Source organism: Cyprinus carpio, chromosome A2, assembly GCF_018340385.1.
Source record: "Cyprinus carpio isolate SPL01 chromosome A2, ASM1834038v1, whole genome shotgun sequence".
Classification (NCBI taxonomy): domain Eukaryota; kingdom Metazoa; phylum Chordata; class Actinopteri; order Cypriniformes; family Cyprinidae; genus Cyprinus; species Cyprinus carpio.
Window position 1 is genome coordinate 11,480,143 of NC_056573.1, and position 25,654 is coordinate 11,505,796.

The 25,654-nt window shown below is 35.9% G+C and overlaps 2 protein-coding genes across 6 annotated transcripts; one reads left to right on the forward strand and one right to left on the reverse strand.

Moving 5' to 3' along the window:
• The first annotated feature begins 316 nt into the window (after window positions 1–316).
• On the forward strand, window positions 317–6,248 carry LOC109103056 (polycomb complex protein BMI-1-B). 4 transcript variants are annotated; one of them, XM_042772830.1, is made up of 10 exons: window positions 317–716; window positions 3,432–3,563; window positions 3,712–3,808; window positions 4,020–4,075; window positions 4,213–4,260; window positions 4,354–4,462; window positions 4,653–4,695; window positions 4,804–4,902; window positions 5,053–5,133; window positions 5,228–6,248. In XM_042772830.1, the coding sequence occupies exons 2-10, from the start codon at window positions 3,446–3,448 to the stop codon at window positions 5,555–5,557; spliced, it is 981 nt and encodes a 326-aa protein (XP_042628764.1). In that variant the 5' UTR covers window positions 317–716; window positions 3,432–3,445; the 3' UTR covers window positions 5,558–6,248. The 4 variants fall into 4 exon arrangements, with proteins under 4 accessions (XP_042628764.1, XP_042628773.1, XP_042628781.1 ...); XM_042772839.1 differs by lacking the exon at window positions 317–716 and adding an exon at window positions 2,528–2,807; XM_042772847.1 differs by lacking the exon at window positions 317–716 and adding an exon at window positions 2,848–3,045.
• A 2,433-nt stretch (window positions 6,249–8,681) lies between these two features.
• On the reverse strand, window positions 8,682–25,226 carry LOC109107151 (phosphatidylinositol 5-phosphate 4-kinase type-2 alpha-like). Of its 2 annotated transcripts, XM_042772881.1 has the most exons (11): window positions 24,356–25,226; window positions 19,469–19,566; window positions 19,260–19,356; window positions 17,049–17,201; window positions 16,806–16,952; window positions 16,379–16,417; window positions 14,578–14,673; window positions 13,038–13,151; window positions 12,596–12,848; window positions 11,356–11,459; window positions 8,682–11,262 (listed from the first exon to the last, which is right to left on the reverse strand). In XM_042772881.1, the coding sequence occupies exons 1-11, from the start codon at window positions 24,497–24,499 to the stop codon at window positions 11,182–11,184; spliced, it is 1,326 nt and encodes a 441-aa protein (XP_042628815.1). In that variant the 5' UTR covers window positions 24,500–25,226; the 3' UTR covers window positions 8,682–11,181. The 2 variants fall into 2 exon arrangements, with proteins under 2 accessions (XP_042628815.1, XP_042628818.1); XM_042772884.1 differs by lacking the exon at window positions 14,578–14,673.
• Window positions 25,227–25,654: the final 428 nt, after the last annotated feature.

Sequence of the window (25,654 nt, forward strand, 5' to 3'; positions counted from 1 at the left end):
TATTTAGAGCGATATTATAATAGGGTATTGATTCCTCTTGCTCTTGCCTAACTTGCATCATGCCATTTTTAAAAGCAGCCTAATTTTGACTTAGCTATTCAGAATAACCCTTACTTGTTCTGCATGGGCATTTAGCACAATTTTTTGTGAGAATACAGATAAATTCAGCTTCTCTAAAAGTTCTTCATTTTGTCATAGTCTAAGAATCAATCCGACCAAACTGCTTGGGATTTTCCTCTTCAAGTGGTGATGTGGGTGGTGAGGTTTGACAAAGACATCCGTTAGTGGGGTACCCTATTGATGACATAGCCTACCCCACTACTAATTCCCAGGCTACCCGTAAGGAATGGGATCACGTGATGGAGTGGGGCGGTCGAACTAAGCCATTTTGGGGACTGTGTCAGTTTGCACTGAACCATCAGGCACTGTGTTTTTCAGATCGCCGTGCAGGAGAACTACATCTCTGGAATTTACCATCTATGAGTGGAATCTGTGGATTTGTCTGTGAATCAAATCGGAAAGTGTCGGCGAAGAGTGAGCTACGTTATTGTGCAAGAAGGCCACAATGTGCACGGCGGTGAAACGTTAGAGCCATTGACAGCGTCTGCAGCTCATTCCAAGATGGCCGCTTTGGTAGCATTCATTTTTTGCTGATCGACTCTCAAGTTTCATTGTCTACCACAACAAAGCTTAGAAACCATCGGGAAATATACTTGGTATGTACGCTCGAATATACAAAGGATCGGGTTTACGAGCTTTTTTGCATTTGTTGTCTTTTTCCCCTCTTTGGAGACAAGAGAGTAACAATGCATGTATAAGTGCTTCTCGTAGGCTACGTGCGAATTTCATTTCATTTTGTGACATTTTTTTATGAAACGTAACCAGTCACATATGGTAACGCAATATGCATGTTAATGAGTATGTCGTCTTTGTAAAACTGGAGTATATGTGTTCTCTTCAAGTGTTGTTTTTAACCCAAAAAGTCGGCGCGCGCTGCAGAACAGGCGAGTTGGGGCAGGTGTTAACGGGTGACCACTTTCATCCATTTCTTCACGCTCGAAAACCAAACATTAGATCTCTTATTTTATAGAAATGAGTAGTCTGGAAAGTGTATATTTAGGAAAAATTAACTTGAACGTGTTTTAATGTCGTCGATTCATTTTATTAACTTACATTCATGTGCGTATTTGCTTGGTCCCTCTTCCTATAGGCTGTAACACACGAAACCAGAAAATTGTTTTGAGGCTGTTAACTTATAGCCTATTTTAAATATGTTTTCGAGCGTGTCCACTAATTGTTTATTTGTCACTGAATGTAACTTGGCTTGTGTGTTTTGTATTATGCTTTTAAAAAATAATAGAATACGTTGTCTCGATTCTATGCATCCTTTGTGACCAGGACGCGTATGAACATGAACCCTTTTTTCTTTCTTTTTTTTTTTTTTTTTTTTTTTTTTTTTAGGACAAGAGTCCTAATTCTAAGATTTGATTTTTAAATGTTTTTTTTTCGTCGTTAGTCTGATATATAGCCTAGCCTACATGTCATTATTCATTAGGCTATATTAATCAGTCTTTATACCTTTGACTCTCCCCGCTCACTCATGGTTAATGAAAAATGTTGATATAGCGCCATCCAATAAATTAGATCATGTAAATATAAACTAACATCGGTTGTTAACCAGTTCTCTATTGCCCAAATCATACTTCCATATTTAAATGAATAAGCTGTTACGGGCAGATATAGCTTACTTTTGTTTTCCTATCTGACCTTTCCACCATGCCATGCATTACTGACTTATTTATTATTATTATACATAGCCCTATATATATATTTTCCACACCGCAGATATCTGTAGGCCTATTTCATAGTCAAAATGCTTGCTTGCAGTCATCTTTCTGAAAATAAAAGGAAGAAGACACTTCATAGTAGTCCCGAGCCTATCAAGATATGACTCTTATCTATATGCTAAACTGACAGATTTAGGCTACTGTAACTGTAGTCTTTCCTTGTCCTAGACCTCTTCTTTACAGAAAAGACAACAGTTCCGTTTCCAGTGCACAGAGTGTTAAATATACTACCAGATACGAATCTGAATATTATTAGCTACTAAACCACATGGTAGGCTATTGTGAGTTTTCATTATTGGTCAAGCTTAACCAAAGCTATTTTTTGCCTTTGATGGAACCTGAGTCAGCTTGTTTCTGTCATCCACTGATCAACAAATTCACTTGTGTAAAATAATTCAGTGTAATTTAGCCTAGCTGACAGTTCTTAATAAAGAAGTAAAAGTAGCCCACAGAAATACTGTCTTATAGGTGTTTTGATTTTTGTATTTATCACTGACTGAAATAGCTACGATGCGTTGTTCTGCACTTTTTGAATGGTATTAGAAAGTTATTAAAGTTCTTGTATTATACTATTGCAGTACGATGTTTTTTATATAGCTAGCTAGCAAGCACATTTTCTCAGTTTGGCTACTGTGCAACTATTTAAAGGTTGGCCTGTGTCAAGTGTAGAGAGTCTGATTATATTTGACGGCGTTTAATGCTTTGAATTCCGTATACGCTCTTCATTGAGAACGGTTTATAATCGTTACGGGATGTTGATATTTGAAAAATCGACGTTGAACTACCCACACGTAGCCTACCGATATCGCAGTCGAGAGAGATAGCGGGATCACGGATGCGAGCTCTCGCGCTTCCGTTGACTGTGTTCCTCATCGGCAAAGCAGGGAAGAACACACTGGTTTCTCTTTGACGCTGCAAGCGATGCGTGCTGAAATTATGGTTGTACGACGTGTTTAACAGGTGATATAGTAGGATACTCACTGCTCCTTAAACAGTAGTGTGTGATGGTGCACAGGTCGCAGCCTCACGCGAGCAAACTCGCTCGGACACGGGGCTGTCTGGATCAAAATGGCAGCCACGTTCAAGTAGCCGCATGCTTTTTGAAAAACACAGTTGTGGAGAGGAAGTGCGGGGTTTTACCGTTAATTGGTTGCATTTACGGTCATTTGTAATGCTCCGGACCATCTGTAAATCTGAGGTAGGCTATGAGGCTCCGTTTAGTCTGGCACAATGCCAATTACAACCCGTCGTCATAGCAACTATACGTGTGGGCATTAGACTTTCACGCTCACCTGTACACATCCCGCAAATAAAACAAAACCACTGAGTTTAACCAAAGACGTTATGAATTTAGGAAAACCACCTAACGGTTAGTTTATTCGAGTTGTCAGTTGTATTGCCGGATAAACACGTTAAAACAGCTTAGGTGTAGCCTGTTTTGTGTGGTTTGTCGTATTTTTTGTTCGCTTCAAATAGCCTAGCCTACAAGTGCACCGTCTAACCTTAATAACCCGACTTTATTTTTTCTCTGTAAGATATTCATTGTGACTGGAAATATTAATGAGTGTCGTTTTTGCTCATCAGGTCTGCGAACTCACATGACAATGCACCGAACAACGAGAATCAAGATAACGGAGCTAAATCCTCATTTGATGTGCGTTTTATGTGGAGGATACTTTATTGATGCGACCACCATTGTCGAATGTTTGCATTCATGTAAGTCTATCATAATCTCTATTATTTAATTTAATTTAATGCGTTTCTTTGTCGGGCATTCAAACGGGACTGTCTTTTTAAGTCGCCTCAAACGGTGTTTTAATTGGTCGCTTGAAGGTAATTAATTTGTCGTCTTTTGTTGTCACAGTCTGCAAAATGTGCATTGTGAGGTATCTGGAGACCAGCAAATATTGTCCTATTTGTGATGTCCAAGTTCATAAAACAAAACCTCTCCTCAATATCAGGTAATTGCTTGGGATTGTTGTAGGCTATTTTAATTTTTTTTTTTTTTTTTTTTTTTTTTTTTAATTCCAGATAACGTATTTTTAAATTATTTTAATAAACATCCATGTTGATTGTTCATCCAGAAAATACATTAAAGCCACATTTCTGTACTTCAAGAAAAAAAGGAACAGTTTGTATACCCTTCAAAAATGTTTGTACCCTATATTTCAGGTCAGATAAGACCCTTCAGGACATTGTGTACAAGCTGGTGCCTGGTCTGTTCAAAAGTAAGTGTAAAAAGTTTAAGTGCTCATTTTAATCATATTTATTTATTATTTATGTTTTACAGAACTGCAATATAACTTATTACCTATAATTTCTTAAATCAATATAGTGATGTATTCATTGTGCTTTTGTTACTCAGATGAGATGAAACGAAGGAGGGATTTTTATGCGGAGCATCCAGTTGATGGTAAAATTTTAAGATGGTCATGTGATATTTTAATTCATAAGCAGTCTTGTTTTTTTTTTATCTTGAAGTTGTAATTGTTTCTGTGTCCTTCAGCTACTAATGGTTCTAATGAGGACAGAGGAGAAGTGGCAGATGAAGACAAGAGAATCATCGCAGACGATGAGATCATCAGTCTGTCCATTGAGTTTTTTGATCAGAACAAGTAGGTTCAGTTCACTATAACAATAACAATCCCTGTGGAATGTCATTTTCATTATCATCAGAGATCTCTTTCATGTTGCTCATAAAATTGACAGTGAAGTAATCATTAGCAAAAGGCCCAGACCTTTGACATTTATAGTTTTGTAGTTAGACAGTGCATTCATTTTTTTTCTCTCTCTCAAAATGATCAGGCTTGACAGTAAAGATGGAGAAGAAAAAGAAACCACAAAAGAGGTAATTAATTTTTGAATAAATTAAATATTTTAGAACATGTCTCTTTTAGTCAGTTTTTAGGGTTATAGGACTACTTCCTGAATTTTTGTAATGGTCTAATTTTTCTAGGTGAATGTAAAGCGGTACTTGCAATGCCCAGCGGCTATGACAATAATGCATCTCAGAAAATTTCTCCGAAGTAAAATGGATATACCGTGTACCTTTCAGGTAATCTTCTTTACATTCACTTCCTAAAAGGTTTAATCTTCTCTCTAAACTTCTCTTACTTGTTGCCATGTTTTTGATGCAGAAGCATGCACTTTTGAAGAATTTGTCAGAGTATGAGCTTGTTTAGATAAGATTCTGTTTTTCTTTCAGATTGAAGTTATGTATGAAGACGAGCCTTTGAAAGATTATTATACTCTTATGGATATTGCTTATATCTACACATGGAGACGGGTAGGAGTATTAAATCTGATATATTTAACACATTAAACTGTGCTGTTACATTTTAGTCCCACTGCAGCGATAATAACATGTTGATATTTTTCAGAATGGGCCCTTGCCATTGAAGTACAGAGTTCGGCCTGGCTGCAAAAAAATGAAGTTGAGCAGCCCAAGGGATGATATGACCGGTGGCAGAAGACCTGATATCGAAAGCGATTCCAGCAGTGACAAACCAAACAGCCCGACTGCTGCTGCCGCCCCATCCACATCCTCCTCTCTGCCCAGCCCAAGCACTCCTGTCCATTCTTCACATCCCAGCTTACCCCACATCTCCACAGTTAACGGAGTCTCTGCCAAAGTGGGCCACAATGGCCAAACTCCTTTCAGCAGCAAAGTCTGCAAAACTTCTCATAATGGCTCCAACTCTCTTGGGTGACTTGCTTATGGATGCCAAAGCCATCAACCCCATGCAAACAGAGCTGTGATGTAGATGCTTTCTTTATAAACCACCTCTTCAATTTTTTATATCATTTTTAAATATATTTGTTTTGTCACCACGTGTGAAAACTTTGTAACAGCGTTGTTTGTGTTATATTTTGTATTAATTACTATGGCGTAACTAATATTGTGAAGAGTACTGGAGGGAAACTCGGCAAGAAGGAGAATGTACCTAGGTGTTTTTATAAACTTGTCTTGTTCCTTTAGATTAGAACATCAGTGTATATAAATCATTTACTTTTCCGTGAAGTCTTCGAGAAAACACGTGCCGGCACGCGCAATGTTTGGTTATCCAGATTGAATTGATTTTATTCGGGTGAAATGTGTAACACCAGACTAAATTTGCAAAGGGCAGGAATGCAGCTTCAGTATTGTCTTGGATGAACACAGAAAGTGTAATAATAATAATAAAAAATCTGCTACCTACATGCTCGTCATATAGCCTAAGTTGAGAAGTTTTTTTTCTTGGCGCGTTATCACGCGAGGACTCCGTACAGCCTTAAGTTCAGATGTTTTTTCTTGCTCTGCCTTTCTGTTCAAGCTGTTATTTGTTAAAGCCAATGTATCATTTACTGTTGTACAATATGAAACATTTGTCTAAATAAACATTTTACTTTTTTATTACTAAATAGCCTACACTGTGTGGCCTTGATAAAACAAACCACTAGCTGCTTTGTTTACAATGTGTTACTATAAGACAAGAACCTACTTCGGTCTTGGCTAAATTCGGTTCTCATTTCAAGGGAAGCTGTTTGATACCTTATTTTATTTTATTTTAGCTGTACAAACGAAATAATTCAAAATAATGGTTATTGGTAAAAACTGCGACGTTTTAATGTGGCCAAATTTCCCACTAGAAAAACCGTATGATGCGTTCTTGAACTGAAATGTGGTCATTGGTAATTTTTGACCCCGTCTTGTGATCAGTATATGATTTCATAAATATTACATACACTGTGACTCGATAGTGACCGTGTGGATGCAAACCACACGAATACAAGCTTATAGAAGATTAACAGTTCTGTCAAAGGCCAAAATAAACGCATAGCTGTATAGTCAATGGTGAGCAACGGCTATTATCTTTGCTGTACGTTTGCTTTGACTGCATAAAGTAGGTTAAATATTTGATAGAGATCTAGTTGTGTCCAGCCGCAACAATTATAATTGTTGTAAAGGTGGCCTATTATCAGTGGTTTCTTAAAAAGTTTGTTTCGACCGGCTCGGGTCTCTCTTGTCCGTGTCAGATCGCACTGACCTCATTTACACCAATGTCAAATCACCGCAGGACATAACAGGTGAAAACTTACAGAAATAAGAAGCCTATAGTCACCTACAGAAACTTACTCGTTTTCGTTTTTTTTTTTTTTAATTTAAAATAACTTCTTAGGCCTTAATGTCTCGTTAATCTCAATCATTAGAGCAAAACCAATTGACCTAACCTAATGATCTCTGAATATAGGCTATACAGGGTTTATTAGAACCTAATTAATAGACTGTTCTCTATTAATTATCTATTGTCTAAGCGCATGCTTGAATAATCTCGTATAGGCTAGTGTCCTGTCAGAATTAGCGGCTTCTGACAATTAGGCTATTTGTCCGATGCTGAACAGCCTATAATTGAAATGTATTAAAAACCTTCCGTTTTAAATGTTAAGAATTATATTTATATAAAAAGAAATATAGAAAAAGTTCAGTAAAATACATTTAGCTTTGTTAAAATGTAAAGACATATTTTTTTTTTCTTTTTTACTGCTATCGCTCTGTAGATTTCTGTGAATGAAATAATTTATGTGGGAATGGAAAGACGAGTAAAGTGTCTCAGATAAAGTGGAATGAATGAACCGATTTATTCTGAGCTGAAGTGGGGTTCCTTTTTGGGGTTTGCCTAAGTAAAAACAATACTGATATTAAAAAAAAAGGATTTAACCTTAAAGAGAAGTACCTTATGAAAACACAAATGCACCAGAAACAATAGGCTAATGTCACACGAAGAATAATTTTTAGGCGGAGCAAGGTTCTTCTTGATTAATATACACGGCTGACAGCAAATGACATGCATGGCCTACAAAGTCAAGATATAGAAATTATTGCGTAGAGCTTTTCATATTAAAACAACGACACTTTAAAATGACTACGTCTTAAATATCAGCCTCACACAAAGCGTTTCGTGGATTCTGGCCTAAATGATTGTCATGTAACTGTGCGGCAGCGCGAGGCGCCCTCTTCTGGTTGTAAGCATGTAACGCACCTCTACAATAAACCAACAAAATAAAACCTTTCTTCTTTATAGTTATACGGGCTTTTGAAAATATTTATATCTTAATCACTATCGTACATGAGAACCTTTCAATTTCATTAAAGTTAAGCTATTTAAGGATAGCTTAAGATACACTACCAGTTAAAAGTTTTTAAGATTTTTTTTTTTAAATAATTCTCTTCTGCTCACCAAGACTGCATTTATTTGATCCAAAATAAATTAATAATATTGTGAAATATTTTTACTATTTAAAAAAAACAGCTTTCTATTTTTATATATTTTAAAAGTTAATTTATTCCTGCCATTTCAAAGCTGATTTTTCAGCATCATAACTCCAGTCTTCAGTGTCACATGATCCTTAAGAAATAATTTTAATGTTCTGATTTGCTGCTCAAAAAACATTTACTGCTTTGGCTGTATTTTGGATCAAATAAATGCAGGCTTGGTGAGCAGAACAGTATTCTTTAAAAAACATAAAAAATCTTACAGTTCAAAAACTTTTGACTGGTAGTGTATGTGCAGTAATATTAGGCCTAGTTTAATCAAAATTTAAAACATGCTCCGATCACCCCTATATTTACACAATGTTGCCTTTGTGAGTCTTCTTTATAATTTGATTTTCGATTATATTTATCAAAGATATATTTTCATTTTTATTTGATATAACCATTATTTTGTCTATCCACATATTTAATGATGAACACAACCAAATGTAAACCTTTCAGGGGAAGCACTTTCTATTTTTTAATAGTTTAGCTTGTGAATGTAAGATTTTTCCATAATACAAGAATATTACAAACACTGATCAAGCTGAGCAATGCATCGTTTTATTGAGCAATGCTTATGGGACAGAGTGCTTTTACATATTTTGGGCCTACAGCACACACACACACAAGAGCTGGACACTTGCATGACGTAGATAACGGTTATGACAAGTAGACTGACAAGTGATAATATCTTCCTTTGACCGCATATTTAAAAGAGCTCACAATTCCTTCAAAGCTTTTTTCTCTTCCTCAAACATGAAAGTATCAAACTCACACTGTACCATCAACATGGACGCATGTTTTTCCAAATTACAACACAAAAGAGATCATAACTCTATACAATTTGAGACAAAGTGAAGTCATTTTTCCCCAAAAGCTCATAGAAGTGGCTTTTTCTGCTGTACAGACATCGAACTCTTCCACTGGAAACTGTACCCAAAACAAGACCTGACATTGCTTATTATCTAATTAGTAATTGTAACAAAACATAACTTCAATTATAATGACAATATAGGAATCAAATTAGTAAATTAGGGGAACTCTCTAAGTTTTTGTAATGTTAGGACTGCAACATTGTCATAATATTGCAAACACATAATACACTCGCATATTTACACATCTACAGAGGAACAGCAAAACCACCTTAGGATTCGTCCTGTTCTCCTTTCCCTTTTTAGAAAATAACATTTTTCAAGCGTCTCTTTTAAAAAAAATGATTCAAATACAAAATTAAATAATTCAGAGTAAAAAAGGCACACCCTCGCACAGTGTATATATGTCAACACATACAGTAGAATATTTAGGATTACTTTGCAAACGATATTTCAGAAGAAGACATATCACAATATCTAGTTAGTTTATAATACTAAAGGTCTCTGGGATCACACAAAGATTTGACAATGATGAGAGAGAGAGAGATAAGAATAGTAAGAGGCAGCATTCTCTCGCTCTTTACAGTGCAGCTGAAACACTATACACAGATTCAAGCATCAATATAGCGCCAGCACAACTGCATTTTCAAGAGAACGGCCAACTGTAAACCTGCGAATTATTACTGTAAAAAAAAAAAAAAAAAAAGGTAGGTACAAAATATGCTTCATTTTCATACAACAACATAAAACAGGCAATGTTTTGTTCTTTCACTAGGGATACAAAAGTGGCAACGCACATGTAACCCATTAGGTGCTTTAACATTCTACGAATCACTACTATTGCATGACCCTCCGCGAGTCAGTGGTAAAACTGGAATCATTTGCATAAATGTTTTGGTGCATTCGATCATGTGCAAAAACAGTCGAGTTATACTAAACATGATTATCAGAGCCAATTGCAAATATTGAGCTCCTGTGCAAGACTTTACAATGCACAACAGGCAGAACATCTAAATCCAATTTGCTGATTGGATTTGAACTATAAATGCAGTAACTGGTCCTGAAGGTGCATTCTTTTGCACTGTTACATACACTTTGTAAACAGATTTAATTTAAAGGTACTGCCTGCAGCTAAAGAGCGATAGTGCATTAAACACTTTCAAACAATTATGTTCCAATTTATTTTTAACTCTGGTCATATTTGTTCAGGGCTAAATTTATTTAATAAATTGAAATATATTTTCATTATTTAAAACTGGACTTTTTTTTTAAATTAAAGGAATAGTTCACTTAAAAATGACAAATTTAAACTTGATGAAAATGTACTTGTGTCTCAGACCATCCGAGATGTAGATGAGTTTGTTTCTTTATCAAAACAGATTTGGAGAAATTGCTCACCGATGGATCTTCTGCAGTGAACGGGTGCCGTCAGAATGAGAGTCCAAACAGCTGATAAAAACATCACAACAATCCACAAGACTCCAGTTAACTGAAGTTGAAAATGCCTTGATGAATTTATTACAAACATGCATCTTTTGCTATACAAGACAAGTTTGTGATGTTTTTTATCAGCTGTTTGAACTCTCATTCTGACGGCACCCATTCACTGCAGAGGATTCATTCGTGAGCAAGTGATGTAATGCTACATTTCTCCAAATCGGTTCATATGAAGAGACTTACTCAGTTCCATCTTGTATGGTCTGAGGGTGAGTACATTTTCAGCTAATTTACATTTTTAGGTGAACTATTCCTTTGAGAGCAATGAATTTATCTCAGCAAAGAACATAAAGACAATAAATATATAAGCAGCTTTAAGAATTCCAGTATGATAATCATACCACGTAGCTGGGCACAAACAATAACACGCGGTTTCTCAGTCAACAATATCTAACACAAAAGTATACAGAACGCTATATATGCATGACTATATCACATCATGTATGCCTTAACAACCACATGGAGCCATAAACCTACCAAAAAAACCAACAGAGAAGAAAAAGACATTGTAAAAAAAAAAAAAAAAAAAGATCTTGACAGATCTCAGACGTGATCTTGTGACAAGTGGGAGAGAGACACTGGATCCGTTACACACAGCAAAACCTCTCCCAGGATATGAGATCATATGTGACCACCTGTTACTCCGCCTCATTCCAGCCTCAGGCAGCAGTTAGGACAGAATAGTGGTGATGAAATCATAAAAACGCTTTGAATATTGCTCGGGGTTGACCGTTGAGATCTCTGCCCCTGCCTGGAGAACAAGAGAGCAAAAATGTGTTGATTTTGAGTAAATAGAGGAATATTTTAGGACTAGCACTGTGTTTATGATATATTGGACTCTCACCCCATGTTTGACTGTCTTAGCTGCGTGGGCTGCTTTCTTCTTGGCATCATATGGAGTAAGAATGTCGATCACTGCCATGAAGTAGATTTCTTTTTTAGGAGCATCTGAAAGGTAGAATGCACTACTGTTTTTAAGCAAGAACAACTGAAATAAAGTGAGACAGAACTTTAACTTGTTTCTTTGGCCCAGTGCAGCGCTGCCACTGAATATTTAACTTTAATGTAATATACTGACTTTGTGCATCCATTTATATGCTTCGTAAACTGAAATGAGTGCAGATCTGGCTGTGTATATTTGATTTTGATTTAATATTGTGACTTTGTGCTTCAATTTTGACTTGTGACAGTCTTTAAAGCATTAGTAACTACAAATCAGTCAGTAATGTTTTGAGTTGTGTAATATTTTAGCTTGTTGCATATTCTATTTTTGTAAAGAAAAAAAAAGGAATGTAACCTAATAAATAAATATTTCTAGTTTATATATAAAAAAATTACAGCAGTTAAATTTCAAGATTGTTTTATATTTCTTGGTTTTGGTTTTTGTACGAAAAAAAAAAATTTTTTTTTTTGAAAAGAAAAAAAAAATTTATTTCTGGTAAAAATAAAAAAACATTTATGAATTTATGGAGCTGCATTACAGACAAAAAAAAAAGAAGATAATGGTTTTATTTTGTGTATAGATATTTAAAGTTAATTTTAATAAATAAATATTTATATTAAATATAAAAATGCATTGCAAAAAATAAAAATGATTTGTGTTTCAGGTCAAGTAAAAATCTGAACTATTGAACTGAACTAATAAATAAAAACAATACATTTTTAGCACTGAATGTGCAAAATTACACATTATAATTTAAATATGACTGAATGTACAACATTTACAGAGGAACGGTGTCCTTCTATACAGTTTTTTCCCTCCCCAATGTATGATGGTTTTTCAAAATGTCAAAATTCAGTGTGTTTCTTGTTCAGTATTATTCGTTCTACAAAAATGGCATCTCAAATCACTTGGCTTATTGAAGAAAGGTGTACTTTTCTAAGTGATCTAACCATTTTTGTCCAGTGGACCATAAAACAGGCAAAAAAATACATTGAAAATGGCTCTCAAAATATATATCTAGGGACAAGAAAATCATAAGAGATTTAGTGGGCCAGTAATCAACCACCTAACACCCTACAACCATCTAGCAACACCCTAGCAACTCTAGTTAATTTAGTTCTAGCAGGAAAGCTTGACTCACTTTCATGGCTTTTGATGGCATATACATCAATGACGGGGTCAAACTCTCCCGGGCCCAGGGGTCTGTTGCTGTCTAGTGTGTTACTGGGGCTGTCTGGTGGGGAGCCAGTGGCCCCTCCATCACTCTCCGTCCCCTCCTCCTCCCCAGCGTCATTGTCTTCACTCTCCTCCTCGGGCTGTTCCTGCTCCCCTCGCTCCACATCATGGATCCCCACCAGCAGACTGTAGTCCATCAGCTTCAGCTGGGCCAGGAACTGGAAACACATTTTTCAAGGGATTAAGCATGAAACGTTCATTGTCTTCTTAATTAGACAGTTTAATGACACAGAGGGGTGATTAGAACCAATTAATGTTTAGATAAGAGTTTAATGAACCAATTACATTAAACAGAGCAAATGGATAGCACAAAAGTAGTAAAGCACATGATGGATAAGCACACAGACCTCTACGTCATTCTTCAGTTTTTCCAGGAACATTTTCTTGTTCTCCTCATCTATGATGATTTTCTGGCCGTCATTGATGAAGTCATTGTCTTTGTAAGTTGGAAGCTCCTTGGTCTGTTATTCACATTGGGACAAAGTGTTAAAGTTCATCAGGAACAACATGTGTAAATTGAAACTTTCAGATTACTCAGCCATGAAACAACTGACATACAGTATCAGAAATGCAGATTTGTTAATAGACTCCAAAATTAAAACCCTGACAAAAATAATAATTTAATCAATATAGAAATATTCGTATATAATATGGAAGAAAATGAAAGGTGATGTGTGTAATTTCTGTGCCTTTAGCAGCACCAAATGAAATCGCAAAAGTTCGTTTCAGCAGCAAAAAAAAAAAAAAAAAAAAAAGCCATTATAGGTGGAGTTCTTTTTGGTGCTGCCTGCATCACAGAATTAACACACTTCATGTCTACTTCTCCATGTATTTCTTGTTTTTGTCAACTTTCTGTTATATCGCACTAAAATTCAGCATCTTACAATTAAACAGTGAAAAAATTTTTGATCTGGTGCAATTATGAGCCATCTACACAACAGATGAACATCTGAAAATTCACCAAATGAGCTTAAAAATAGCAGATCACAGAAGCAGTGGAGTGTAATATAAAGCAGACAGCCTCCTGTGGACACTCAGAGCAACAGGCTGTGATTTAGATTTCACAGTTAGAGCCAACAGACAATTACAGCATTCAAATAATTACAATGATTAAACCAAGGGTTATTTCCTAAATGCCTGCTTCCACAAACATCAGCTAGTATCAAGATTAAAGGGACAGTCCACCCAAAAATGAAAATAAAATGCACTCTCATGTCGTTCCAAATCTTTACGACTTTTTTCACTGGAACACAAAGATGATATTTTAAAGAAAGATGTAATAGTTACTGTTCATATTTAATTAATTAAAAAATGTAACTATTGATCTGATTTTCATGCGTTAGATTTGCAGTGCATTAAATGTTTGAGATATTTATCAAACATCAAATAAAAAACACATTATTTAGCTAAATAAATAATTTAGCTAAAGATTGCTCCCTCCAAGAAACATCAAAAATAAATAATTTAGATAAAGATTGATACATCTAAATATATATAAAAATATATATATATATATATATATAAAATTTATTTTTGTTTTTATTTTAATTTTTAATTTTTGATGAGAATGAGACTTCAATCCAAACTAACAGAACATGCAGATGGAAATATGATATGAAGGTATACATAAAACCCCCATGACTCAGTCAGCAGAACACGTAAATGCTGACGCACTAGTATTCCAGTTCTTTTCACAATTCCAACAGAGATTGTCGAAGAAGGAGTCACCACTTTATTTCTGGAACAGGAAGGCAACTTAAAGCACCAGCCCTGGGCTTGGGTTTACAGTCCCTTGTGGGATCCAGAGGGAACAGTGATTTCCTGAGGCAAAATGTTGAAGAAGAACACAGAGCAATAAGGGACAGTTCTTTGCTGTTGTGTCCTTACGTGTCTTATGGCGCAGTAAAAGCGTGTGGCAATCCGGATGGTTTGTAGCTTTTGGCTCATGCGTGATTTGGACGGAGCCTCCTCAGGTGGACGTGGCTGCAGGGAGAAGGAGGGTCAGATGCAAGCAGCTTCACTAACGCAAGCACCCACAAATCAGTGTGTGGAGGTGAGAGATGACACCTCTGGCTTTTTAGAGAACTTTTGTGGTTTTGGTCATTTGACTTGTTTTACTCATTTTAACATCATTTCATAAAGCAAAGGTTTAAAGCCTTCAGGAGAAAATGGAAGAATTAAAAAGATGGAGATATCCCACATACATGCATCAAACGAAACACATCAAAATTACAGAGTGAGGAAAAAAAAACTTGATTGATAACATGAGTCATGGCTATTGTACAGTAAACAAGTGAAGACACAAAATATCATGGGAGAATGTTAAAAGAGATCACCCAAAAATGAAAATTCTGCCATCATTTACTCAACCTCAAGTTGTTCCAAACCTGTATGAATTCCTTTCTTCTGTTGAACACAAAAGAAGATTTTCTAAAGTATGTTGGTGATCAAACAGTTGTTGGTCCCTATGCACTGACTTCCGTGGTATGGAAAAAAATAGATACTATGTAAGTTAATATGGACCAGATACTGTTTGGTTTCCCATACCCACAATCTTCAAAATATATATTTTTGTTTTCAGCAGAATAATTTGGAACAACTTGAACATGACAGACTTTTCATTATGGGAGAACTATCCCTTTAAGTAAATCAAAGTTAAGATGCAGAGGAAACATTTCATCAAATACAGTGAATGACAATAAATCTAGTCTGTATATGACACATAATTACAAATATACATCAGTTCATATTTGCCATATTTGAGAGTATCATATACAGCATTAGAATGTAGATATAACATCTAAATGGAGGAGAAAGTAATCAATGAAACAATTTTACATGCTAGAAAGACTAACATGCATATAGAAAAATATATATATACATGCAAATCATTCACATGCCTCCCATATGTACACATATGTGAAATAACACAAGATCAGGTTTGCCTGTGAGAGAATACCGTACATAAGTATAAACTGCAACTCATTAGCCTTTTATAAATGTACAGAATGTTTTGTATATAGTTTCCACAGTAAATCAATGTAAAAACATGTTATCCAACAGTCAAATGTTTCCTGAAGACAAGTCTCTGATCTATTATTTACAATGGTTTCTGTTACCATCTCTTTACCTTCAGAGATCAGTGCACTTAACTTACAGTGTAAAACAATATATACAGACACTACGGTTCTTAGGTTTAAATTAATCCAATATTATAATTATTTTCACTCTTCTCAGGACCATTACTTAAATAAATGATATAATACCTCTGAACTACAAAGTGCAGTTTCCCACACTCTGAAGCAAATTAAATTAAGCAAACCCTGAACAGAAAAGAAGCACAGAGAGTTTTTTTTTTTTGAGTGATTTTTTTTTAAAGTGGTGTATTTGATAATGGGGTATTTTTTTGGGGGGGTTTTTTTGTGGGAGTCACACATGGAAAGGAAGATGATGTTATAAATGTGATTACAATGCTTTTTTTTTTTCCATAATTTCCAAATTCAGACATGCAATACATCCAACATGCAAATGTGAGTTCATTTTCTGAACACTTATGTAATTGGAAATACACTGACAAAAATGAAAACCTTTTAAGTTTTTAGCATTTAAAAAAAAAAAGATTTTTAGCACCCCCTTTTCAAAAGTTCTATTCCTTCTACACATAATAAAAAAATGAGGGAGAGTTTACCTTTTCTCTGTCGGTAGCCTCTCTTGCCACTGTTGATCCCTAAAAAAAGTACATAAAGTCATTATTAAAAAAAAAAAGTTTACCCAAAAATTTTAATTGTGACTTTTTTCTATATGGAACTATTTTTTTCTGATGTCATTTTTCTGCTGTACTTGCTTTTACTTCGATTCAATACAAAGATCTGATTCAAAAGAATCATTTGTTTATGAATCAGACATCACAACTTTTTCTCATGAACTTTAATGAACGCACCAGGGAAAACTAGGGTAGATGTCATGATTTTCTGTGAATAATGACTTAAACAAAGCTATTGTATCCCTTCAAAGTCTTGAAATAGCATACGTTTTTATCAACCACTTGATGCCCCAATCCATTCATTTTCATTATACTAAAGACAAGACAGGGTCTTCAAACTAGAATCACTCACCTTCAGGTCATATTTTTTGTAAACAGGCAGCCGGTGACTGAAGACATTACGAGTAACGATCATGTAGGTCTCATCTCCATCCACTGTGAGGCGATACATGCCCAGAAACTGAGGGAGCAGCGTGTTTCCATGGCACTCAACTATATACTACAGTGGGAAAACACACAAAAAAATATGGATTTTTCAGCTTGAGAGACTCATCGTAAGATCATTTTTAAACAAAGTAACAGATGTTCCCTCTACCTGGTGGTACTTCTTCAGAATGTTGTGCATCTCGGCCACGTCCTCGCTGGTGATGATCTTGATGACGTACCTCTTGTTGTATGAAGTGTGGAAACGAGCTCCACTACGGCCCTGAGCGTCACTGGGAATTGGGGCCCTGCGTGTCAGAGAGTTCTGCCACGGGAGGAAAGAACAGTGAAGGATTTCACACTGCCAGGCTTGCACTAAATAGCTCCAATAAAACGGTGAAAAGCTACTGGCACTTCTCCTAGACTGCAGCCTGCAGTCAGCCTGGGATGCCAGACTGTACTGTCTGGCTGCTTCTTTTATTGAACCTCATCACAAACTGAAACGCGTTGGCAGAGTTTTGCTCATTTGGATGGCAAAACATCCTCTTCTATAGCAATGGGAAAAATGAGAAAGAATGTGAAATGCAGAAAGACAGGAGTCAATGGGTTTGCATTAAAATGGCATTATTCAACCAGCAAAAGCACAGCTGCATTACTGCCTGTGCTTTGGATGCCATCTTTAGTAAATCTGCCAAAAGTGCAAGGTCACTGCGGTTCACTGCAATAGACACACTCTGTGTTGCCGTTGTACTGATTGGGATTCAAAATCTGTTCCAAATTTATTTAAAAAAAATCATTTAGCAAAACAGTGGTTCTCAATTGGTTTTGCTTTAGGATTAAGATTTGGATACCAAGAATTGAACACACTATCAAGATTATCAACAAATCGACCAGAAAAAAAAATTATCATTAAAAACAAAAACTGAAATACAATGAACTACACAGGCTGAACAATATGCAAAATGATTTACTTAACATACTGATAATTTTGTAAGTGCTAAAACATCAGCAGAAGACCGATTTATCTTTGAACCTTTAATATAGTCTACAGTTTAATAACCTTTAATATAGTCTGGGTTGTATATTTTTTTAACCTTGTACATGGTTTTAGAGAGTGAAGCCATGTCACATCTTCCTAATGTGGTTACTTATGCCAAGTGACGATGAATTTGTTTCACAATACTGTTAGATTCTCAGCCTTTGACATTAACAACAAAACAAACAGAATTCATTTTCTCATGACTATTAAAAGTCTATTTATTTTGTTATTCTACCTGTGCACAGTTTCATGGTTAGCTGCACTTAGCATTGTTTCTTTATTGATTTGAATGTGTTTTACTGAAGTCACCTGGAAACACAAATGCAACAAAAGCTGCGCTTGCACTTCAATGAAAATGAAAAGCTGATTCCTGCATTGCTGGGTCAACAGCAGTGTAAGTGTAATATTGAAGTATTCTGGGAGATGGGCCAAATTCAATACAGTATTTTCAGAATATGGCATTTAACTTGATCTGAGACCGAAAGATCTGATGATGGCTGTAGAAACTAAAACCTGATATTACTGCAGCTTACTTATGAAACTACTAAATATGAACTGAGAAACCAAAATGCTTCGTTTTAAAGAGGTCATATCATGAGGAATCAACTTGTTTTCCTTTTTGAGATACTATGTTGTACTATGAAATCCCAGCTATTTTTTCAACATTTACTCTCAGGTGAATTCACAATACTTCATCTCTGTGTCTGATTTAAAGTGGGCAGAATGCTAGAACTAATGAGCTGTAACTGACAAAAATAACCATAATTTTTACCCTTCTGGTCAAATATTGCTCTGCAAACATCATTTAAGGTGCTGTATGTAAGATTTTGACTCTACTAAAGCATAAAAATACCATAATGTTTGCAGATATTTAAGAAACATGCTAAGTTAACATACTTGTTTATATGAAAAACGATGCTACAGTCAGTTATTCTCCTTTGAAAATGTGTGTTCTGGGCCGGGGTGTGGGTGTTTTTTTTTTTTTTTGTGAAACACGCACTGTGATTTTTTACAATTTTGTTTTTGTTTATCGGGTTGCCAGCTGGCAAAAAACACAGCTTATGTAATTTCATTCATCATCAAGTGTGCTTGTTCCTGTTTGTGTCGTCAATCTGGCAACCTGCGTGTGTATCAAGTCTGAGGAGGAGGGGTGGGGAAGGATAAAAAATACTTTCTTTTATTTTTGATTTAGTGTGATATATATTTTTAAAACTCTGTGTGTATATTATATATAGAGCATTTTTAAGATGTGTATTTTGTATGTTTTAGAATGTGAATGTTGTATAACCGCAATAATCCATGGCAAGCTGTGCATTAAACGATTTTATATCAGCATTTATGTACCTGATATTCCTGATCATCAATAGAGAATCGCTCCCTCAGATTGCGGAAGACTAGGGGACAGTACTCCTTAAACTTGAAATGGCTTGGCATGTTCTCTCTTTGGAAGTAGAAAAAGGTGCAAAAGCTGATAACTAACAAAAGCAAAGCAATGTAAAAATACATAGCAAAATGATCACATTAAGTAAAAAAAAAAAATCAGTCTCTCTTACTTGTTGAAGAGGTGGTTGTCCACCTTGATCTTTGAGTTGGCTTTGAAGTCATCAGGCATCAGCATAACAGGAATCTGGATGTGACTGAGTTCATTTATCTGGAAGAAAATAACAGAAAGAAAATTATTCAATTATGCCAGATTACAAAATGATATTTGAATAGCTGAGGCATATCTAAAACAGCTTTATATCAGTTGTACAGGAGACCTCTGGACCTGCTCCAAATGAATAAATCAGAATGTTTTCTTATTTACTGAGAACTATCTGCAGTACAGGAGCCATTTCTCTAAATGTGCTGCACTGATGGACCGCTGCCAAGAAACAACTTCCTTTCACTGTCAACAGCAGCAGTGAAAAATAGAGCCGTCTGCGCCAACAGGGTAAGCATTGCTTATTTGGCCGGACTGTCCACTTCCTTTTTTTATCATTTAAATAATTCAACACACATCAAGGGGCCTTTCATGGGCAATAGAACATGCATGACTACACTGAATCTCAAGTCAGTTGATTGATAGTGACATTACCTGAGAAAGATGCCTACTTATCTAAGAATAACCAGATTTTTGTGCACATATCTGTTTTTCCTACATGGTGGAATCCAACCTGGCTATTTGACACTCCCATTCTATCATATGAACACACACACACACACACAACGACGCGTTGTATGCAGAGAGTTATTTTTGTGCATCTTCCTGTGCCTCCATCTGTCCCTGCTGCATCAGGGGGTGTCCTCTTGTCGATTAAGAAGCAGTTCAATAAAGAAGGCTATGTTTTGTGATTTAAAATGAAGCCAAACCATAGTCTATAAAGAGATAAAAAGAAAGCAACTGCAAGACTGGGGGAGAGGGCAGCAGGTTCACTGAGAGCAGCACTGAAACAGCAGCAGCTGAAAATGGGAAAGGACAAGCCACGGTCAACCAGCTTGAGCACACACACACACACACACACACAAAACACACACCTCAGCCGTACATTTACAAAGTGTGCTATGCGATTCAGAGTAAAACTGTATCATATTTTTTGGTATAAAATTAATGATTCATTTTAATAATAATGATATGTTATATCACATAATTTTTTATCATATCATATGTTTATATATTTATATACATATATGGTAAAAAAACAAAAATGTTATATATACAAATATTTAATATTTGTGTGTGTGTGTATGTTTTAATAATACTGTACATTAATATATTATAAAAATTATATATGTAATATTAACAAATAAATGTAATGATAATATGTGTATGTGCTTGTTTTAATACAGTACATGCATATATATTATAAAAAACTATATAAATAATATATGTAATATTAATAAGAAATAAATTGAAAAATATATATTTTTATAAAATATAATTATACATTTTTACATTTATTTATAATACATACATGTATTTGTTAACATTAAGTAACAGTTAACATTAAGCATATAAAACTAGATATTCAACTTGAAAGCACAGTGTATGCATGATTATTTTAAACTTAATAATTACAAAATTAAAATTGGTAATATTACCGGTGACACGATAAATCTAAATAGTACAGCGAGAGTGTTTTGATGTAATTACATCCACATATAGATAGTATGTGGCATAGCGGCTTTTGACCCCCACGTCTTTACACTCGGTTACATAATCAACATACAATTTCATTTGGATAAAGCCATTGCGATTAATCAAGCAAGCAACCAGAGGCTTTTCTGGCAGAGTAGGCCATGTGTTTTCTGAAAGCCACTCTAGAACATGTGCGCCGTGAACATTACAAACGATTTCATACTTCTTTTTATTGCATTTCAAATCAGAGATAAATGATTCCATTACTAGAGCCTGTTTTCACAGCAGACTAATATCTGTCAGCACATACAGCTTATCGCCTGCTTTACATAACACAGCACTACTACAAATTCACATCAAGGGCAACAGACTGTGTCATTCCTTATGTGCCGTGAAAAGAGGCTGGCTGAGTGTGTATGGAGGGGTTTCGGGCTCTAGAAGGCAATTTCTCATTCTGGCCATTAGGGAAGTTCATGCCACAATGGAAGAGGCCTTTATCTCCTTCACCTCAGACTTAAGTTATAACTCTGAGACTCTTATGTAAGCAACATGAAAAAGCTCATCTGAGTGAGTGCTGAATGTGAGGATAAAACATCTAAAAGTGGTGAAGGGAGCAGGAGGGGTGTGGATTAGATGAGAGAAAAGAGATGAAACTTGAAGTAAGAAAGACAGATGGGCATCAAGCATACTCGAGACGTTGTGGTTATGAAGGGAGGGGCTCTATTGACCTAAATGATAAAAATAGGCTAAACCCATAGGTAATATTTCTGAACACTACATTAATGAGGTCAGAAGATAAGATTGTCATATAGCATCAATATAAAGCAAAACACAAAGGAAGAATGTGCTAATAATCATGATGTTTGTGAACATAAACCTGCAGGCAACACTAAACCTGACTACATTAGGCAACATTAATGTAAGTCATTTTTAAATGTTAAATCAAGTAGAAATAAAGTGCACCTATTCACATTTTACAGCCAGCCCCCAGGGCTGATGAGAAAATTAATCAAAAGGCCATTCAAACCCCCTCTCCATTTCAAAACTGGGATGCTGAAGGGAAAAAGTAGTGTGTTTTACTGTCAACTTAGAACACTCTGTCAAGCTATTTGTAAAGTGTTTCTTCCTAAAGTGGGATGAAACACTATTTTGTTGACAGACAATGCAACTCCTTCTCCAAATTTTACCCTATTACCCTTAAACATTCAGTCAGAGTCTCAAATACAATATAAGAGGCAGTAAGCATGAAGTCTCTCAAAAAATAGGGCCTGAAATGGTCTGACCTTAAACACTGGATATTACAAGTTAGTATAAAGATAATGAATCCAGTGCAAAGGCCTAAAAAATCCTGATATCAAATATCAGAATCTACATGAGTCCTACATAAGAGTTTTGTTTGGGAATGAGTTATATGTCCTACAAAACAATTCTGACAATTAGATGCCACCAAAACATAAAAGTGATTATGAACAGCATTTTCAACAGTTATCACCTTATGGATATTGTGACACTGCCATGTAATTCTACTGTATTGCAATAATGCTATGAATCAATATTATTTAACTCTACTTCTAATAAAAAGAAATGTACAGGAAATTTAGATGCTTTCCAGAGGTATCTGAGAGCCTTATAGAGTGCACAAAAATAAAGAATAAAGAGGTTTTAATATCTTGATTTAAACATGTAAATTAATAATTATACTTTACAGCTTGCATCTCCACACAACACAGACATTACAAATCAGAGTTTGATGCATCTTCTCATGCATGTGCATTATGAGAGCAGCATAAGGCACCAAACACTGTGTTCAGATTCCCAGGAGACCAATTAAAGGTTTGTCAGATACCTGGAAATCTTCCATTCCCACAGGAGAAGCTCTCTTTAAACACATCATGCTGTTTGGGTTTAAACCCCCCACACACACACACATTTACTCCAACAGGTGTTAATCAAACAGCAAAATACTTAAACATTTTCTTGCAATTAAAGATGAGAAATAAGAGAATAGAAAAGAACAAAAATATAAAAACATTTATTATGAGCTCACTAGGTAACTGAGAAATAAAAGTGCATTCTTGTAGACATTACGTGCTTGCTATGGATGAGGAATCAGTGATCTAAATGTTTTCTGCAGCCTGTATACTCATTCAGCGTCTTCAACAATCACCACTGTTTGCCATCTCAGCTAACACTTGCTGACACAATCATTTCTTCTTGAGTACTGGGACAAATCATGCTACAAAACTGAAAAATAAACATTTATTTTTCAAGAAATTATTTTGGATTAATCAGACTGATTCACCTTCATTTGGTTGTAATCTCCTGCTTCTTCTACAGTTTCCCTGGTCTATTACTCAATATGGATCAACACCAACAGAAACATAAATAAAGAGTCAAATGAAATATAAATATTTACATATCTAGAATTCTCGTCTAAGAATTAATCAGCTGACACCAAGGGATTCTTTCAAACAAATTTTCAGCACCATCTGTCAAATTTTCACCACCATCAGACAGAAAATGCAATGTGTTAATGGAATAATCACATTCTGCGTATCACACTTATTACAGTAGACATTCTGTTTTGCTGGTTTGACCACTAACAGGACCTACTTAAAATGAGGAAAATTATCTAAAAATCAATTTCTTAATAACATGAGTGAAAGAGTCGACCATATTATGCATGGGTGACAGAAAATGATTTATAACAGTCTTAGAGTGTGAAATATATAAAGAGGACCTGCAGAATGAAGCCTAATTTGCTTCATTTTTAAAGATATTAAGAAATAATAATAAAAAAAAGTTTTAAGAGATACAACTTCCATAAAGAATATAATTTTGTCTTATTTTAAGAATAACCGTACTTAAGTTTTTTTTTTTTAAGTATCTTCACTAGGACATGCTAGTAATACATTATATCTGCATTTTTGTTCTCAGATTTAATACTTTAATACATATAAATGATTGGGAATGATGACATGCGTTTATTTATTTATTTATTTTTTATTGAGTGATAAGGTCATAATTTTTCGATAAAATGAAATGAACTGGAACACAAAACCCCTGATCATTTCAAAGTGAAAATATTGCATGTTTAAAACTAGTTGTGTGGCATTTTTTGTCCCATGTCTCAAGATTTGTATTAATTTATGTATCCCGCAACACAATCTCGCGTGGACAAACACCTCTGATGTTTCGAGCAGAATGGATTAAATGCTACAGTTGAATGAGGTTTCAAGAAGCCGCAAGAAACCGTCACGTGCCTCCAATCCGCTCACAGCATCGCAGCTGATATAAACCTGAAAGAAAGCGGAACCCTTACCGAGTGGTTCACTCCCCACATCAAGACGCTGAGCAGCGGGTCGCTGGCCCGAAACAGCTTCACCTTCTGAGACACGAAATGCTTCTTCTTGGTTTTGGTTTTGCTGGCGATGGATGCAGCGAGGTTGCTGGCTGCAGAGGCCATGTTTAGCGAGCAGGCTCGGACGAGTGTAATCCCTCTCCGCGCGTGGCACTATAGCGATGTCTTGTCACGAGCTGTTCAGAATCAGCAGCGCTCCGCCGGATCTCGACATGCAGTTTGTCCCTTTCGTTATTTAATGCATCGCGTTCATGCATCTGCATCCCTCTGCAAACGCACAGCTGACGAACGGTGAAAAACTCTCAGAAAATCCCGCCAGCTAACTGCTAGCCGTCATTGACGTTAGCTTGAAGGTTACAGTTGGCTGGATGTGTGAGCTACAGCTCATTCACACACGCACAGCTTTGCAAACTAACGTTAAATCTTAAGCTCGCCCGGCAGAGAATCCAAAAAGCTCAAATGAATGATATCCGCGTCCATGGTGAGACTAAACGTGAAATGTAATTAAAAAGTAAACTGATGCACAGATTCAGAACGCAGATAGCCTATTTTACACCACGCCGATATAAAAAAGGTGTGTCGCCTCATTTAAATCATGGCGGAAACCCGTTAACAAACGTTATTATGGAACGACCACTTACGAATCTCTCCGTGCGAACGTAACTAATCAAAAAACGCCTAAATACTAAAAGAAAACGACTACTGTCCGACTGAAGTCAAGCCCCGACGAAGACCGGGCATCTGAGCCCATCCACCGCGTCTGAATGCAGCAGCTGGATCGGGCTCTCTGCCTCTCTGACAGCTCCGCTTTAGATCAGCTCAGCACGTTGACACATAAATCTTGTGTTTCACGTAACGCTATTGGCCTGGCGCCACTCTCGGGTAGATAACAGGCATGATGAAATCCAAGTAGTCCTATTGGTTCACTCATCTCGATTTTTGTTTTGGTCAGTAATATATATTTTTTCAGGCTTCGATACAGGCTTTTTACGTTATAAAATAAAACAAAGCTGTCTAAACAAGACATCAGCAGTCTTACCCTGTGCAAAACCGAGTCCACTGAGAAAGAGATGTCGCCGAGGACGTGAAACCAATTAATTCCATATGCGACCACGTACCTGCGGCGTAAACAGCGTGGGTGTATAATCAAAATTATTGTCGGATTATAATGCAAATGTGTCCAAAACCTCTCATATGCTTGTGATCTTTTCCGGGAGAGCTTGTATTTTATGCAGATAAAGCTACAGGCCTTTCACAAAA

Bases quoted from the DNA above. Each gene is read 5' to 3' on its own strand.
- LOC109103056 (XM_019116372.2), top strand. From the start codon at position 3,192: ATGAATTTAGGAAAACCACCTAACG. The intron at 3,809-4,019 runs GTAATTGCTTGG...CCTATATTTCAG, and splicing joins AAACCTCTCCTCAATATCAG to GTCAGATAAGACCCTTCAGG. The intron at 4,463-4,652 runs GTAGGTTCAGTT...CAAAATGATCAG, and splicing joins GAGTTTTTTGATCAGAACAA to GCTTGACAGTAAAGATGGAG.
- LOC109107151 (XM_042772881.1), bottom strand. From the start codon at position 24,499: ATGGCCTCTGCAGCCAGCAACCTCGCTGCATCCATCGCCAGCAAAACC. The intron at 16,418-16,805 runs GTGAGTGATTCT...TACTTTTTTTAG, and splicing joins ACAAAAAATATGACCTGAAG to GGATCAACAGTGGCAAGAGA. The intron at 14,674-16,378 runs GTAAACTCTCCC...TTCTCCCTGCAG, and splicing joins AGGCTACCGACAGAGAAAAG to CCACGTCCACCTGAGGAGGC.